Raw genomic sequence first — 16,577 nt, 5'->3', positions numbered from 1 at the left:
AGTTAATGGTCACCCGTGAACTCCTGGGCACGGTGGCCCACACAGGTGTTTGAAATCAAGGGAAGCTTGCCGCCCACACCGCGTTGCCTTTGTGACCGGATGTAACTTATTTGCCACCCCACCCCCCACCCCGAGCTCCATGCTGGTGTTCTTTCCCACTGCAGGGGCTACGTCCACTGAGCTGTGAGTACAAGATGGAAAATACAAGCCGGATGGTGGTGTGTGACCTTGGCAACCCTATGGTGGCTGGAACAAATGTAAGAGAAACCCAGAAGCCCTTCCTAAGTTCTAATTGCATTTTAAAGACAGCTCGTGGAAAGCGCCCCCATTGGCACTCAGCTGTTTAGCACCTGGTAACGAAAACAGATTAGGCAGGAAACGACCAGGGTGGTGGGGGGTGGCATTATATCCTATACAGGGTGGGAACCCTGAGGTTAAACACACGTAAAGATGGATACTTTTATATGCTTTCTCTTTTGATTTTACTCTTAACATGTCTTTTAGATGGTACACATCTATGAAGACTTTTTTTTTTTTCTTTTTTACTACAGATCTTTTCTTGGGATATTTGTTTCTTTGAGTCTCACGGCAGTTCAGTTGTTTCTCGGTATTCCGTAAATGACTTAAGAAATAACATAAGTAAAGATTTTAGCAAAGGTGATTAAACTTGGATTTTTGACATACGTCCCGTATGGGTTATCATTCACAGGATTTTCATATTAAAAATGTTACCATGATCTAGGTTTTGAGTCAGCTTTGCCAGGTCTATATTTTCCATGCATTTGAACTTGAGAATAATACCGAAATGTGTTTGTAGCAAGAAAAAGAGAGAGTTAATAATGATCTGTAATGTGAATTTGGAAGAATAAAGACACGTTTTTGTTCTTCTTTCCTTGTTGCCAGATTTAGGAACTTCTCATTCGGGTTTTCTTGTGGACAATAAGTTAATTTTATGCAATTGCCATTTAAGTACACATAGTAACTTGTTGTAATTAATATCCCAGTGGACATACTTATTATGAAGTCATAAATCAGAAAAAAATTCTGAAATCTGAAAATACTGAATATTTAAATGTTTCATAAACTAAACATATGTATTCCTCTGTTTTAAATTAGATATTTATGATTATCAATGAAGTGGCCTATTTGAAAAAAATTTCATAAAAATTCATAATTGCATAGGTTTGTATTAGAATAGCTTCCCAAAGTATATTCCAAAGAGTGTTGATCCCTTGAGATAAGGCTTAAAAGGGAGTTCTGTGGTCACTGCTGGGTATCATATTCTCCTCTGGAACATTTAGGTGCACATTCGCATTTTAAAGGTGCTGAGAAGTCCTGCAGTAAATCTTTTAGCCCAAGATCTCTCACATTTATTTGAGCATTTGAAAGTATCAAGTAATTCCTATTCCCAATTTTTACTTTAGGGTATTCTGCTACAATATTTTTGCTTTTTTACACTCTAAAATTAAATAATATTTTTGCTTTTTTACACACTTTTTACGCTCTATAAAGTGTGCCAAGCTATAGTCTGGTAAATTCACTTGTTAGGCCAAAAGAAGTAACTATTTAAATGAAAGATAAAATTTTATAACAGTTTTTTATTAGCTAACATGTAGTGATTGCTCTCTGTGTTATAAATGCATCACTAAGTACTTTTTTTATGTTATCTCGTTAAATTTTCACAACCAACAATCCCATTAGTTGACTATTTCTCCTATGTTATAGATGAGGAGATTGAGACTGAGAGATATCAAATAAATTTCCCCAAATCACACAGATAATGAACGACGAAACCAAGATTCGAACCAGGACCTCACACAAGGTCCATGTTCTGTCTGGTCTGCAAAATTGGGAAAAGTATTTGGATAAAAACTAATGAATAACAGACAAGATGAGACTTTTAAACGAAGCCATGAAAGACAGAATGGGATTTCTCAGCTGAGAAATTGGGACATTTTCCATTAGAATCCTTTTGCCCAGAAACTAATAAATCCTTTTGCTGGTTATCAAGAAAAATCCAATCACCTAAGTTGGCATGAAGAAGAGGTCTACCTAACACTAAAGAGGAACAGATTGACATGGGAACCGTGGCATTTGCATAAAATTTTATAAAAATGACCAGGCACTCATTCCTTTTTCAGTATTACAAGTGTTCAATCTCAACCAGAGATCATCCAAGATCATTAATAACAAATAATAATCTTGGAGCAAAACTGGCCACTGGTGTCATTCAAAGTGGAGGGTAAAAATGCAGTGTGGTCTTGACCATGGATGTGTTTATGTGAAATGATGTCTGCCCCTTTTACCAGCAAATAATTTTTGGAAGTCAAGGAGGTAAATTGTTTGTATTCATTTATCTGTGAGGTCTCTAGTGGAAGAAACCTAATAGCTTTCTTATCTCACCCTTTAATGCCCTTAAACACATCAAATTTTATTGCATTCTGTTTTCTTTTAAAACACTTTGATTTATTTACTTCTTCATTTTGTACTTAAAAAAAAATACTCTCAGTGGATCGTAGTAAAATTCCAAATATAAAAGCAGCCCTAAATATTAAAAAGCATCATAAATCACCAGAAACATTTAGTTAAGTCCCACCCAATATTTAAAAAAAAAAAAAGTTTTCGAGTGACATTTTATTTTAATTTAACAAAACATTCAAGGTAGTATTCAGAAGTATTACTCCTGATTTGTAAGTAGTAATGTCATTTTCATATAATAGCTATAGTCCTATAAAATAGGTGCCAATAGGATTTATAAAAACTTGGAAAATCTCTCAAGCAGGAAGACGAGTAAGTGGTGGTTCAGCAAAGTTCCTTTAGAATCAACGCCCAGATATTTGGTGTTTGGTTCTAGCTGAGAACACATGTGTCTCTTACAATATGAAATTGTCATATCTTTATTGTATCTTTGTCCCAGGCTGAATTGTTCTGTAATGAGGACTGACATTAGCCAGGCTTCATCCCAATAGAGTAAGATCCCCACCACTGGAACTGTTGTAGTGCATCCCTTCTGTATACCTGGTACCAAGCTAGAGTCTGACAATATCAAGATGAAAATATACAATGCTCATTCAATAAGAAACTCAACATTAACACTATCGGAGGTTGCAAAGAAGGAGGTGGGGGAATAAAGAGAAAATTTCTGCCTGACCGGGCCTGTGGGATTGGATAGTATGTTGCAGGAGGATCTCTCATCCTGAGCTTTGAAGCATGAGTAGAACGTCTTCAAGTAGAAGAAAGCAGAAAAGTTTTAAGGTTTTCAAAGAAGGGGGGAGTGTATGTGCAAAGTCCCAGGGGTCTGACCAAAAATTGCACATTTGATATCATAAAAGAATTCATCATGGCTGGGGCATAAGGATGCATAGGCTTAATGGATACACATGGGTTTAAATCCCAGCTTTGCTGCTCATCGGTTGTGATACCTTGGACGAGTCACATTGAAATGGGAGAATCACCACATTTAGGAAAGTTTGGAGCAGTGCACTGACATGATATATATAAAGCCACTGGGGCAGTGCCTGGCTTATAACGCATTCAGTAAGGGCTAGGGAAATGATGACGATTTATGATTAGAATGATGATTTATTATTAGTTCATATTACTACTGGTTCATATTAACACGAGTTTTTAATCAATGATCTGAGTCTCGGGGTGTAGTGGCCTTGAGTGCAGGTTCCAGAGTCAGCTTGCAAGAATTTCAATTCCAACTCTACAGCTCATTTGCTGTGCACCTGGAGGAAGGCACTTGATCTCCCTAATCCTCAGATTACTGCTCAGAGTGTAAGATGTCAACAGAGTACCCACCTCATGGGGTGGTTGTCATGATTATGTGAGACGAGGCATGTAAGGCTTTAGCACAGTACATAGGAGAGTAAGTGATAGAATTATTGGCTCTTATTTTTACTTCCTTATTGATATTATCATTGGACTAATTTTCCCCAAAGTTTTAAAAACCTGTCCTCAGATTAAAAAAATAAGAGCAGGTTTAAAACTTTGGGAAATCAAGAAAGGTAGAAAAACAATCCCTATGCTCATAACCTTAATATTATTACCATAGCATAGTATTCTGGTATATATTTTTTTTACAATACACCCTCACTCCTGTACAGTCATTTTTCCACCAACAAACTTTTAAAACAATACCTGAAACACACTGCATGTACAACTTTGTAACCTTTGTCTTTATCTGTCATCGTTCCATTAGAAGCATTTTCCACGTATGTGCGTAGGCGTCCCACCGAATGACCCAATTCGCAGTTTCAATGACGCCGTAAATGTGCATCAAACACAAGCATTACAGTTTTCCAAATCAATTGCCTCTTGTATATTTAGGTTGTTTTTAATTTAGCACATGGGAAGGTGGCAGGAGAAGAATTCGTACAGGACTAAATGAAGAAAATGAACCACAATGTAGAGGGACTTGAATGTCTGGCCTCTGCAGTCTTAGTTCCGTGACTTCCTCTAGGCAACCCCCGGGGTGGAAGCAGGGAAAAGGGCAGCAATATGAGATAGGGATTTGCAGGGATGATTTTTATTTGTTTATTTTTTTGAGAGAGAGAGGGCACAAGTGAGCGAGGGGCAGAGAGAGAATCCCACCAGGGGCAGAGAGAGAGAGAGAGAAGTGCAGGGATGATTTAAAAAGATTTTTATGCTGTGTATATGGTCCCTCCCTGTAATAACCTTAGTGTCTTGTGATTTTTTTCTTTTAGTACTCTCTGGGCCTCCGATTTGCAGTTCCACGTCTTGAGAAAACAAACATGAGCATTAACTTCGATCTCCAAATCAGAAGGTTAGATCTTTAAATGCCTAAAATCATGGTCAGCATCCACTATTAGAGAGATCCATAGTGAGATGAATGGCCACGAATCAAACTCCTTAACCTGAAATTAGAACCCAGACTTCTCACAGATTATTTTTTGTGTCTGTTTTTTTCAGTGTTGTAAGTTTTTGTTTGTTTTCGGTTTTTGTTTGTTTGCTTTTGAAAAGAGATCCATTCTGTAAGCCAAGTTATTTTAGTAAAATTTTGTCCTCGGTACCCTCGCACCCTGGTTTACCTCCATTTTTCCTGATTCTGATTTACATCCTTTCTCCCGCCCTCACCAACACCCCAACAGTATCTCTGCCAGGCTCTGAGCTGGGGGTCATTAAATCCCTGAGAATAAAATCTCTGCAAGAAAGCATAGATTATGTGTTTGCAAACTTGAAATCTAACTTGTCAGGAATGAATGGGTCTCTGATGGTTTCACTGTGAGCCCCATGGCAGGAAGCAGGTGAGATTCAGAGGACAGAGCCTTTTCTGGTAACTGTAAGACAAAGCATATAGGTAGCTGCCCCTTTTTTCTAAGACTGACACTTTTCAGAGACTCAAGTGTGACTTATCTTTTCACTATCTATTCTGTTTGTTCCTTCATGGCCAAAAACAATATTTAATGAGTGGAAAGACTTGGAGGTAGCAGTGCGCATAAAAGCCCAAGTGTGGACTTAAACCCATTAGCCAGTGATGGGATAAATGTAATGACTCCAGACCACTATTAAAAGGAAAGTGAATGGAATACAATATATCACAGTCTTCTTCATGAAACGATCCAATTAGAGAAATGTAAATGTGCACAGTAAGACACCCTGTGAAATACAATAATTTTCTGTGGTCTGCGATTTTAAAAGTTTGAACAACATTAAAAAAAAAAAAAGTTTAAACAGCATTGATGTCGACAGCACATACTCAGCTGGGTGAACCCTTGTTCTATAACACAACTCTGAAGTCAGTATCTACAATTTGGTCCTTAAATACTAGTGTGCAATATGGATAAATCTCTACACTTATCTTCTATCCTGTAAGAAGTGATTAGAGAGCGATGATTTTGTGCAATGGATTACTTTTTAATAGCTACTTGGATTAAAGGTTTCTATTTTTTTTTTTAATATATAAATTTGGGGCACCTGGGTGGCTCAGTCGGTTCAGCGTCCGACTTTGGCTTAGGTCATGGTCTCATCGTTTGTGGGTTCCAACCCCATGTTGGGCTTAGAGCCTGGAGCCTGTTTTGGATTCTGTGTCCCCCTCTCTCTCTCTGCCCCATCCCCGCTCATGCTTTGTCTCTCAAAAATAAATAAAACGTTAAAAAAAATTAAAAATAGTAATAAAATAAAATATATAAACATAGCAGATTTTTAAAATCTGCAACCTGCGGGACGCCTGGGTGGCTCAGTCGGTTAAGTGTCCAACTTCGGCTCAGGTCATGATCTCATGGTTAGTGAGTTGGAGCCCCGTGTCGGGCTCTGTGCTAACAGCATAGAACCTGGAGCCTGCTTCAGATTCTGTGTCTCCCTCTCTCTCTGCCCCTTGCCTGCTCACGATCTGTCTGTCTCTGTCTCTCAAAAATAAATAAACATTAAAAAAAAAAAATCTGCAACCTGTATCACAAACCACATCCCCTAAATTTTGTGATAGATTTCTAAGAAGGAAGGTTTTTCTCACCTACCTTATGTCCTTTTCTGACCTTAATTAAGTCTTTTTAAAAATTTAACTTAATATTTTCTGCTGATTCTTAAGAGATTTAAAATTTTTTTACCCATATTAGTGATGAGACGCTGACACAATGATTTCTGTAATACCATTTTACCAAAAGCGTATTAAATCACTTCTTTATGTCTACATAAATGTATATTTTTCCAAAAGGTTTAGGTAGTCCTAAATATTTTGATTTGGGGAATCTTTTGCTTATATTTTTAACTTTTTCAGAAAAAAAAAGTAAAGGCACCCTATACTGAGAACCATCACTCCAGACAGCAGCCTAAAGTTTCTATTTCTTACCATCACTGTCTGTGATGTCAGTCCCACAAATGGTATGAAGATACATCCTCACAAAATAGAAATCATTTATTTAGAAATAAAATCTGTTACAAAGATGCAAAGCAAATTCCTTGACACATCCTTCTTACTTTTGATTGCAGCTACAGATAACAGAATAAGTGAAACTAGTAGTTCACTCTGGGGACAAAGGACAACAACTGATGTTCCAAATGCCTTCCCCAGACCCATCCTGGAGATCATCCTCCAACCAGTGAATTTAGCAACAAAGTGCTAAATTTGATGGAAGATAGAAACGGTCACACTTCTAACATCTCGCTTCATCTAAAAGAGTGGACCATGATGATATTCCATCCTTACGTGCTATAGAAACTCATGACTATTTTAACATTATTCTGAAAAAAACATAAAAATGTGGAAATGAAGGAAGAACCAGAGAGGCTACAGGAACATACATAAAGCATCAAATTCCAAAAACAGACATTTCCAAGATAAAAATGTTTGAGAATACTTAACACTCAAATAGTGAAGTATTCACGAGTGAGCATTTATCTGCATGCCTCGTTGGCAGACTCCAAAGGCATAAATAAATATTTATGGATGGTGTGCGTTCAATTTAAATGCGTTAAAACCAAAAGTAAATTAAACCAAATATTCTGAAGTCTAAGTTCTTAAGCTTTTGACCATATTGATCGCCATTACCCACTTTTAATGCCCCTTTCCACAAACAGAACCCAAAGAGAAACGGGCTTTATGTATTAATCAACTTAAAATAGTTCAGGTTACCAAATGTTTTCATTAAATGGTCTCTTCATGCCGCAGCTCTATGTGACATGTAAACATTCTCCTCCCTGTGTAGAGCGGGTCTCAGATAGCAGTTCCCACATACAAACAGGTCTTTGTGATATCAGTGAAACTGCTTCCTCAGCAGCGGTGAAATGAACATCGTATTGTATTTGCTAACATTCCAAAGACCACAGAAAGTACAGAGGGAATGTTAGAAAAGAGGGAACAGTAAAGAAAACGAAAATAGCATCAGAGTGATAAATGAAAAACGTGTTTATCCTTGGTGCATGACATGGGGCGTAGTTGTGGAGAGGAAATCCATCATTCCCATGCAGAATTAGCACCGACAGTATAAATAGCTCAGCATCCCGGACGGTGATGGATTGCTTGTTTGAATGTAGCAGTGGTGTTAGTGAAGGAGGTTTCCTTCCAGGAAAACAGGTCAAGGAAGCATCTAAGTTGTATATCAAGCCTGGTGCCTTTCTTACCAGGAGATTTTGTTGACACCACTGGCTGATGGCAGTACCTAGTGTCGTGACAAGGCTGTGTGACAGAAGATGATTTTGATTAGCCAACCAGGTTTCGTCTCCACGTCTGCCATTGCTATCATTACATAGTAAAATAGCCTCCGTAAGCTTCATGTTAGACTCCTGTCCAAAGATGATTTCAGGGCTTGACATCTGCTGGCTTTTTTTGTGAGTAAAGACAAGTGTGTTATTTAAACCACGTGGAAACAAAACACAATGAAGTTACAGGATCGCTTAAATGAAACGACTTTCTTTTCATCATTTTTACATTCACTGCTGCAAAGCAGTGTGAACTAGAAAATAGAACCAAGTCTGGGTAACGTGTGCAACAATGAGACCTAGATTTCCAAACTGAAGAGTTTCCCATAATGCATTCAGAGCCATGCAATGTACAACAAGTAGACTTAATGACTTCTTGCTGGTAATTAAGAATTCTGCCTTAAAAAAAAAAAAAACCCCAAAACCTTTTTAGTTAACTGATTTTCCCCAGATGTGATAATAATAAAGTGGCCTGGAAACTGGGGTTCAAACTTTGGTGAACAAGTCCCCCTAGGCTCATCACTAGCTTAGTAGTGATGCCCTATTGCAGGAAATGAGCCTGACATTGGCCTGTTTATATCTTTTATGTGTGTTTGTGGTTTAAGTGGCCTTATCAGTATATACAATCAGACAAGACTTTTCAAAAGCATTGTGGGGATGATTCTGTCTCCTCCTCCTCCTTTGAAAGCTGACTTTTACATCTCCTTTCCAGCTCCCACATTTGGGAAGCTTCAAAAGCTAGTCAGAACATACCCCATTACCACTCCTGCAGTGTTAAAGCATTATCCATTGAATCTGTGTGAAAGTCGATGATGAAAAGCGGACGCTTTCTCTTCTTAATGAGACCTGGATATAAACATGACCTGTCAGTGGTGGTGTGGCCACATCTGTTTGCTGAAAGCTGCATAATCTTGGGGATATGAGGGTGACTTCAGTGAAAGCACAAGAGGGTAATAAAGGCAAATGACATCTGCATTCAAAGCTCAGCTACTGGTCAAGCCTCTCATGAGACCGTGTTTCATTTTCTTTACTGCCCGCTTAACACGGGCATCTTTTTTTAATTTTTAAAATATTTTTATTATTTATTTTGGAGAGAGAGAGAGACAGAATGCGAATGGGGAAGGAGCAGAGACAGAAGGAGACACAGAATCTGAAGCAGGCTCCAGGCTCTGAGCTGTCAGCACAGGGCCTGACGCGGGGCTCGAACTTGAGAACTGCGAGATCATGACCTGAGCCGGGGGCGTAACCAACTGAGCCACCCAGGTGCCCCAACACATGTATTTTTCAAAAGCTAAATTTCATACGTGATTATATTTGCTTGAGAGAAAAAAAAAAAAAGAGCAGACTTAAAAATAATTTTGCCACTGTTCTAAGAAACGTCATTAAACATTCACCTTCTATCTTGAGATTCTTGATGCCCTGGAAAGCATCGATGGCCTCTCCTAATTGCGTCAGTATGAGCTGCCAGACTTCCTGGGGTCTTGCTTCTTCCTGCCATCGTCATTGGCTATGCTTCCAATTCAGTCCCTGCCCCCCACCCTAGTCAGCCAGTGAGCATGCAGTGAATGTGCACTTATTTTAATATTACTTCAGAAATAAACCATAAGGAAGATAAATTTGCTGCCAAAACAATGTATGGTATGATGCATTCCAGAGCCAAATGCAAATGCTTTTTCCATTATGTGCTGCTCTTGGATTATTCTTGCCAGTTCTCTTCTTTATTAGCATGGAGAATCAGGAGTTCACTGTGCCGTCCTTTCCCATTTGATGGGCAATAAACATGATGCACAGAGAAGTTAAGGAATGTGTCCAAGGCAGAAGGTGGAAAATGAATTCAGCTCACTGCCTTTTTGGTTTAGCCATTGAAACAAAAAAGCATTAGCTTTCCTAGATGTCTGTTGTGTTTTCAGATAAGATGCCGCCTCATGGAAAGTTACATTATTTTTACCGATAGGAAATCTTAGCATTTCCACTTTCAGATGGTTGTGATTTCGTAGAATGGATACGCCATTGTTTTCTGAATGACTGTATTAGTAATGTTTGTTATTCTTTTTATATATGGAATGTTTTTTATGATCATATGTTGTAACATGGCTGAGAAAATATATTGAAATCATATTGTCGCTGTGTTTTAGTTCCAACAAGGACAACCCAGACAGCAATTTTGTGAGCCTGCAAATCAACATCACTGCTGTAGCTCAAGTAGAAATAAGAGGGTAAGTAATAATCAAGATATTGTAGTAGTTATACTATAATAATGGCTTCCTGTATGTGAGAGTTATGAAAAACACTAGGAAAAACTATATGGAATTTTCCTAATGCATTAGCAATCACAATTCACTCTGGTTATAAATTTCATGCTTTTCTACCCTTCATTACCTTTGCATTAAAAACTGAGTAAACCTTGTATGGTAATTGACTCGAAGGATATCAAAACAAGAGATCACTTTACTCCCCAAACTGACAGTTCAGTCATCAGACTATAAAAACTCGTGGTAAGACACCAGATAAAATAGACAGACAGGTGATACCCTGAGAGTCTCACTTCTCCAAAAATTATTCTGGAAATAAAATGAAAACCTAGCCTCACCATACCACATCTTGAGTTTAACAAATGGCCAGCTCGTAGATGTGAGGGTTGATGGGATCTCCGTCTTATATCTTTTTCCTTTTGTCCTATTCCTTGAAAAATGTACCAATAAGCAATCAGTTGAGAGATGAGAGGTAAGTGGTCAAGTAAAAGGCTTAGAAGAACTACTATCTTGGGAAATCCATGCCTAGGGGATGAAAAGACATTAGAAATGGAGGGCATAGAGTTCTTATCTTAGACAAATGTGGACCTCATTGATTTCATTGTAATTCTTATTCCTTCAGGACAATCTAGGACTTGGTATTCTGGGCCCAACTGTCTTTGGGGCTCCAGCAATCCCAGTTCCCTTATCCTTTTCATAGTCCTGAGTGGTTCCCACTTCTCCATGTTGGCAGCTAGGGCCACTGCATTCAGAGCCCTTGTCTCCAGGTACTGCAGCCTCTGGCTGCCCTCTGTGAGGGTGGGGGAGGTGGGGAGGTGGAGCCCTGCCTGTCCTCCTGGGACCAGTGAGGTGCCACTTAGTGGATTAGAAAAGAATAATACCTAACATGGATTGATCCTTCCATGTGCTACCCCAACCCATTGGCACCTCTTAATGTGGACCAGTATCCTTGCTGTACAGGTGAGGGAATTTTGGGGTTGAAGGCTACCCAACTAGGAAGTGGGGAGGTACCATGGAAGTACAGGCAGCCTGCCTCCAGGTGCATATTTATAAATGATCATGCCGTGCAGCCTGTGAGAGAGTTCTTTGAACCTTAGCTACGCAAAATCTTGTTTGTTTATGCTTCTGTGATTTTTTTCATTCAAATGAGTGTTTTTGACATTCACCCACTCTAGGGAAGGTGCCTATAGTTCATTCATTTTAATTGCAGTAGGTTTTAACATTGTAAAGCAACACGATACTTGCTCATCCATTCCACTCTTGATGAACACTGGGGCTTTTCTTTTTCCTTTGTTACAGACTTTCTTGTGCATACCTCATGGTACACATGTGGAAGAAGGTGGGAAGGGTACCTGCTTAGAGGTAGAATTTCAGGATCAGACAATGTACACTAACTTTACTAAATAGTACCAAACTTGGGGCACCTGGGTGGCTCAGTCGGTCGAGCGTCCAACTTCAGCTCAGGTCATGATCTCGCGGTCTGTGAGTTCGAGCCCCGCGTCGGGCTCTGTGCTGACAGCTCAGAGCCTGGAGCCTGCTTCGGATTCTGTGTCTCCCTCTCTCTCTGCCCCTCCCCCCCCCCCCCATGATCTGTCTCTCTCTCTGTCAAAAATAAACATTTAAAAAAAATTTTTAAAATAGTACCAAACTTTTTCAAAATAATTATACCAAGTTATCATTCAAAGAACTCTCCACTTTGTTAACTAAACTCACAGAATGGTGGAGTTTTTCATTTTGATGGATAAGAAATACTATCTAACTGAAGGTTCAATTTGCTGTTCCCCGATTCCTAAATGAGACCAAGTAGCTTTTTCATGCATTTGCTGACTCCATTCTTCCCAAATTGGGTAATTTCTGTTCATTTTTAAAGACACATTTCTACTTAGAGACTTTTTTTCATATTCATAGGAACTCTTTTCTATTTTTTTTAATTTTTATTTTTAATATTCATTTATTTTTGAGAGACAGAGATCGTGAGCGGTGGAGCTGCAGAGAGCGAGGAGGGGAGCAGACCCGAAGCGGGCTCTGTGCCGACGGGCTCCAAGCCCGAAGCAGGCTCTGAGCTGATGCAGGGCTCAGACTTACAAGCTGTGATATTACGACCTGACCTGAAATCAGATGCTTAACCAACTGAGCCACCAGGCGCCCCTCTTTCCTATTCTAGAGTTGAGACGCTAATCCTTTATCAGCTACGGAGGTTGCAAATATCTTTTCAGTTTATGGGGTTCATCTTCTTTTAAGTCAGGTTTATTGAGGTACAAATTATATAAAGTAAAACTCACCCTTCTTTTTTAGATGTTCAGTTTGAAGCGTTAAGATACCACAAGGACGTTCAATGTAAAACAGTTCTGTCACCCCACATAGCTTCTCATGCACCTTTGTAGTTGACCCAGCCCTCACTCCCAGGCTCTGGAAACCTTGATCTATCTTCTGTCACTGTCTTTCCAGAAAAATAATATAAATCTACTCCTACAGAATGTAGCCTTTTGAATCTGGCTTCTTTCACTTAGCATAATGCATTTGAAAAAAACACCCATGTTCGTACATCTATCAGTGGTCTGTTTCTTTTTATTGCTGAGAAGTATTCCACTATACAGAAGTCCCGTGAAATGTTCATCCATCCACAGGTTGGTGAACATTTGGGTTGTTTCCAAGTTTGGGGCTATAAATAATAAGCCTGCTAGAGGCATTCACATACAGGTCTTTGTTGGGGTATTTGTTTTCACAAATGGAGTGGAGTTGTATGGCAAAGGTATGGTTAACTTTACAGGAAACTGCCAACCTGTGTTTCAAAGTGGCTGTGCCATTTTCATTTGACGTTCCCCGCCCCCCCCCGCCCCCCCCCCCCCCCCCCGGCAGATGGGAGTTCCAGCTGTGCCGTGGGCTTGTAGGCATGTGCTTGAGGTTTGGTGTTTTTTTTGTTCATTTTTATCCATTGTAATAAGTATGTGAGAAGAATCTCATGGAGTTTTAATTAGCATTTTCTAATGACTGGTGATATTGAGCATCTGTTCACAACTTATTTGCCATTAGGATTCTCTTTGAAGTGCCTTTTACAATTCTGCCCGGGGTGCCTGGGTGATTCAGTCAGTTGAGCATCTGGCTCTTGATTTTGGCTCAGGTCATGATCTCACAGGCTCTCTGGCAACATGGAGCCTGCTTGGGATTCTCTCTCTCTCTCCCCCGCTCTCTGTCCCTTCCCCCAGTCACGTTCTCTCTCTCTCAAAATAAGTATAAATTTATAAATAAATAAACATTAAGAAAACCAACCTTATAATTTAAAAAATAATAATTTTTAAAAATAAATAAAATTTTGCCCATTTATTATTGTCTATCTTATTATCAAGCTGTAAAAGTTCCTTATATATTCTGGATGCAAAATCATCTAACAGATATGTGTCCTGCAAATATTTTCTTACTGAAATATTTCTTTCAGTTTGTGGTTTGGCTTAGTTATTTTCTTAACAGTGATGTTCAAAAAGCAAAAATTTTTAGTTGTATGAAATTCGACTTTAAATATTTTATAGTTTGCCCTCTTTTTGTCCTTTGTAAAAAAAAAATCTTTGCTTTCTGCAGAGTCGCAGGATTTTCTATTGTTTTCTTCTGCAAGTTTTGCAATTTTACATTTTGGTCTATGATTAAATTATTTTTTAATCTGATCTGAGGTAAGGTCCAAGGCTCACTTTGGTATAAGAATATCTAGTTGTTGCTATGCTATTGGTTGTCAGACCATCCTTCCCCCATTGAATTGCTTGACACCTTTGTCTATCTGTGAAACTGTTTCCAGACCTCCCATTCTGTTCCATTGATCTACATGTATAATAAGTCTTGAAATGCAAGCAATGTATCCTGAGATCTTGTAAAGTCACTTACAAATTCTAGTAGCTTTATTGTTTGTTGATTTCCTAGAATTTTCTATAACATTCCTATGTCATCTGTGAATACAAAGTTTTATTTTTTATCCTGACTAATCTCATCTGTATGTGCAAAAGTTTAGCCAACTCCAAAGTTCAAGGGAATAGTACCCACAAGAGATTACCCTTACTTCTTTTAAAAAAATTTTTTTAATGTTTATTTTTGAGAGAGAGAGAGAGAGAGAGAGAGAGAGACTAAGCGCAAGTGGGGGAGGGGCAGAGAGGGAGACACAGAATCTGAAGTAGGCTCCAGGCTCTGAGCTGTCGGCACAGAGCCCGACGCAGGGCTCGAACCCACGAGCTGTGAGATCACGACCTGAGCCGAAGTCGGCGCTCAACCGACTGAGCCACACAGGTGCCCCAAGAGATTACCCTTACGTCTGACACCAATTGCAGATTTGAGTGGTTCCCCAAACCCCCCTCAGGTTTGATAATCCACATAGAAGAACTCACAGAACTCACTGAAACCTATTATACTCATGGGCTCAGTTCATTACGGGGAAAAGATAAAAATTAAAATTAGCCAAGGGAAGACGTGTATAAGTTGGAGCCTGGGGACAGTACCACCAGACACAAGGCTTCTGTTGTTATCTTCCATGGAGTCAGCACATGTTAATTTCCTCATATGGGTATATAACAGTATATATGGAGTATCCCCAACCCAGGATCCAACTGTGATCCCCAATCACAGTTTTTATTGCCTACGTAGGCATGACCGATTCATTGACCACTTAATTGATCTCAGTCTCCAGGTTGTCTGATAGGATGTGATCAAGCTCCCACCCTGAATCATACTGTTGGTCTTTCTGATGTGGGCAACTCTCACTCTAAATCATAGTTAGAATATCCATTGGGACCCAAGACCCCCAAGAAAACAAAGATACTTCTTCCTCTCAGGCATAAAATTTCTAGAGCTTAGATTTTACCTCTCAGAAGCTGAGGCCAAAGGCCAGACCAGTTTGGGGGAAAGGTTAAGTTGTTTACTACGTAGTTATGCCTTTTCTTTCTTTTTCTTCTCATACTGCACAGTCTAGGAGTATCAGGGCAGGATCAAATAGACATGGTGCAAAAAGACATCTCTGCCTTGTTTTTAGATCCTACCTTGATCTTAAGGGGAAACATTCGGTTTGTCTTTCAAGGAGGTTGTCTGTTTCAGCTAAGGTGTTACATGCATGGCTCATGATAATCTCTCATTTGCCCTTTAATGTATGTAGGACCTCATCATTCCCCATATTGGCAATTTGTATCTTTTACTCCCCCACTTCCCCCCCCCCCCATCACTCTAACGAGAGTTTAAAGACCTTTCCAAAGAGCCAGATTTTTGGTTTCATTTTGGTTTCATATTTTTTCTTTCTTTTTTTTTTTTTACCCTCTCTTTTAATTTGTTTGTTTGTCTGTTTTCTATTCCATTGGCCCTTGCTTTTGTTATTATTATTTCCTTCCTTCTGCTCACTTTGGGTTCGATTTTCTCTTTTTTTCTGGTTCCTCTATGTAGAAATTAAATCATTGACTGGAGACCTCTCTTCTTTTCTTACATAAGCATTTAGTGCTGTAAATTTTCCTCTAAATTTTCCTCTAAGAATTGCTGAAGCACATACCAAAATGTGAATATGTTGGGTTTTCAATCACAGCGTTTGTAATTTCCTTTGTGATTTCTTCCTCAATTCATGAGTTGACTCACAGGAAGTGAGTTTGATTTATAGATAATTGGAGCTAATCCAGATGTTTCATTTTTGTGCATTTTTTATTTAACTCCTCTGTCTGAGAAAAACACTAAAGAAAGTCAGAGAAGAAATAAGCATTTTTGTACTATCTTATTTTGACATATTTTTAACATTTATACCTTAGAATACATGAAATGTTGTCTACTTCATTAAGCTTAGTTTTTCTTTGTTTTGCTAACCAAAAATAAATTGAAACTTTTTAAATTCCAAAACAAATTTTAAATTGGGATCTATTTTTATTCCATAAGACATAACTCAGTCCAAGGCGGCACAGTGTGTAAAATAACTGATTTATTCTTATATATCCAATTTGTAAGACAAATATTTACAAGTGCATTTCTGCCATCATTTATGATGACACCAATGTTTCTAAGTTTAAAAAGAAGGACATTTTCTATTCATTTTACCAATGTTCAAAGCAGGTCATTAAAATTGGATTTCTCATCTGGGTGCAGGTTTTTTAATCGCTAGATAAATGTCCAGCATTTGACCACAGTTTATTCTCTAACATTTTGTTAAAGTTCTTT

The 16,577-nt window shown here is 38.7% G+C and overlaps 1 protein-coding gene and 1 long non-coding RNA gene across 4 annotated transcripts in view; one reads left to right on the top strand and one right to left on the bottom strand.

Moving 5' to 3' along the window:
- Window positions 1–16,577, bottom strand: part of LOC123386448 — a 171,969-nt gene that overhangs the window by 14,517 nt on the left and 140,875 nt on the right. The gene's annotated exons all lie outside the window — the stretch shown is intronic.
- Window positions 1–16,577, top strand: part of ITGA8 (integrin subunit alpha 8) — a 189,862-nt gene that overhangs the window by 130,930 nt on the left and 42,355 nt on the right. For both annotated transcript variants that reach the window (XM_011283614.4, XM_045060942.1), the window contains exons 21-23: window positions 165–257; window positions 4,710–4,789; window positions 10,296–10,376. In XM_011283614.4, the coding sequence (XP_011281916.1) occupies window positions 165–257; window positions 4,710–4,789; window positions 10,296–10,376 (254 nt within the window). The remainder of the gene's footprint in view (window positions 1–164; window positions 258–4,709; window positions 4,790–10,295; window positions 10,377–16,577) is intronic.

Source organism: Felis catus, chromosome B4, assembly GCF_018350175.1.
Source record: "Felis catus isolate Fca126 chromosome B4, F.catus_Fca126_mat1.0, whole genome shotgun sequence".
NCBI classification, from domain to species: Eukaryota; Metazoa; Chordata; class Mammalia; order Carnivora; family Felidae; genus Felis; species Felis catus.
Note: the sequence above shows the minus strand (reverse complement) of the source record. Positions and strands in the feature narration are given on the sequence as shown.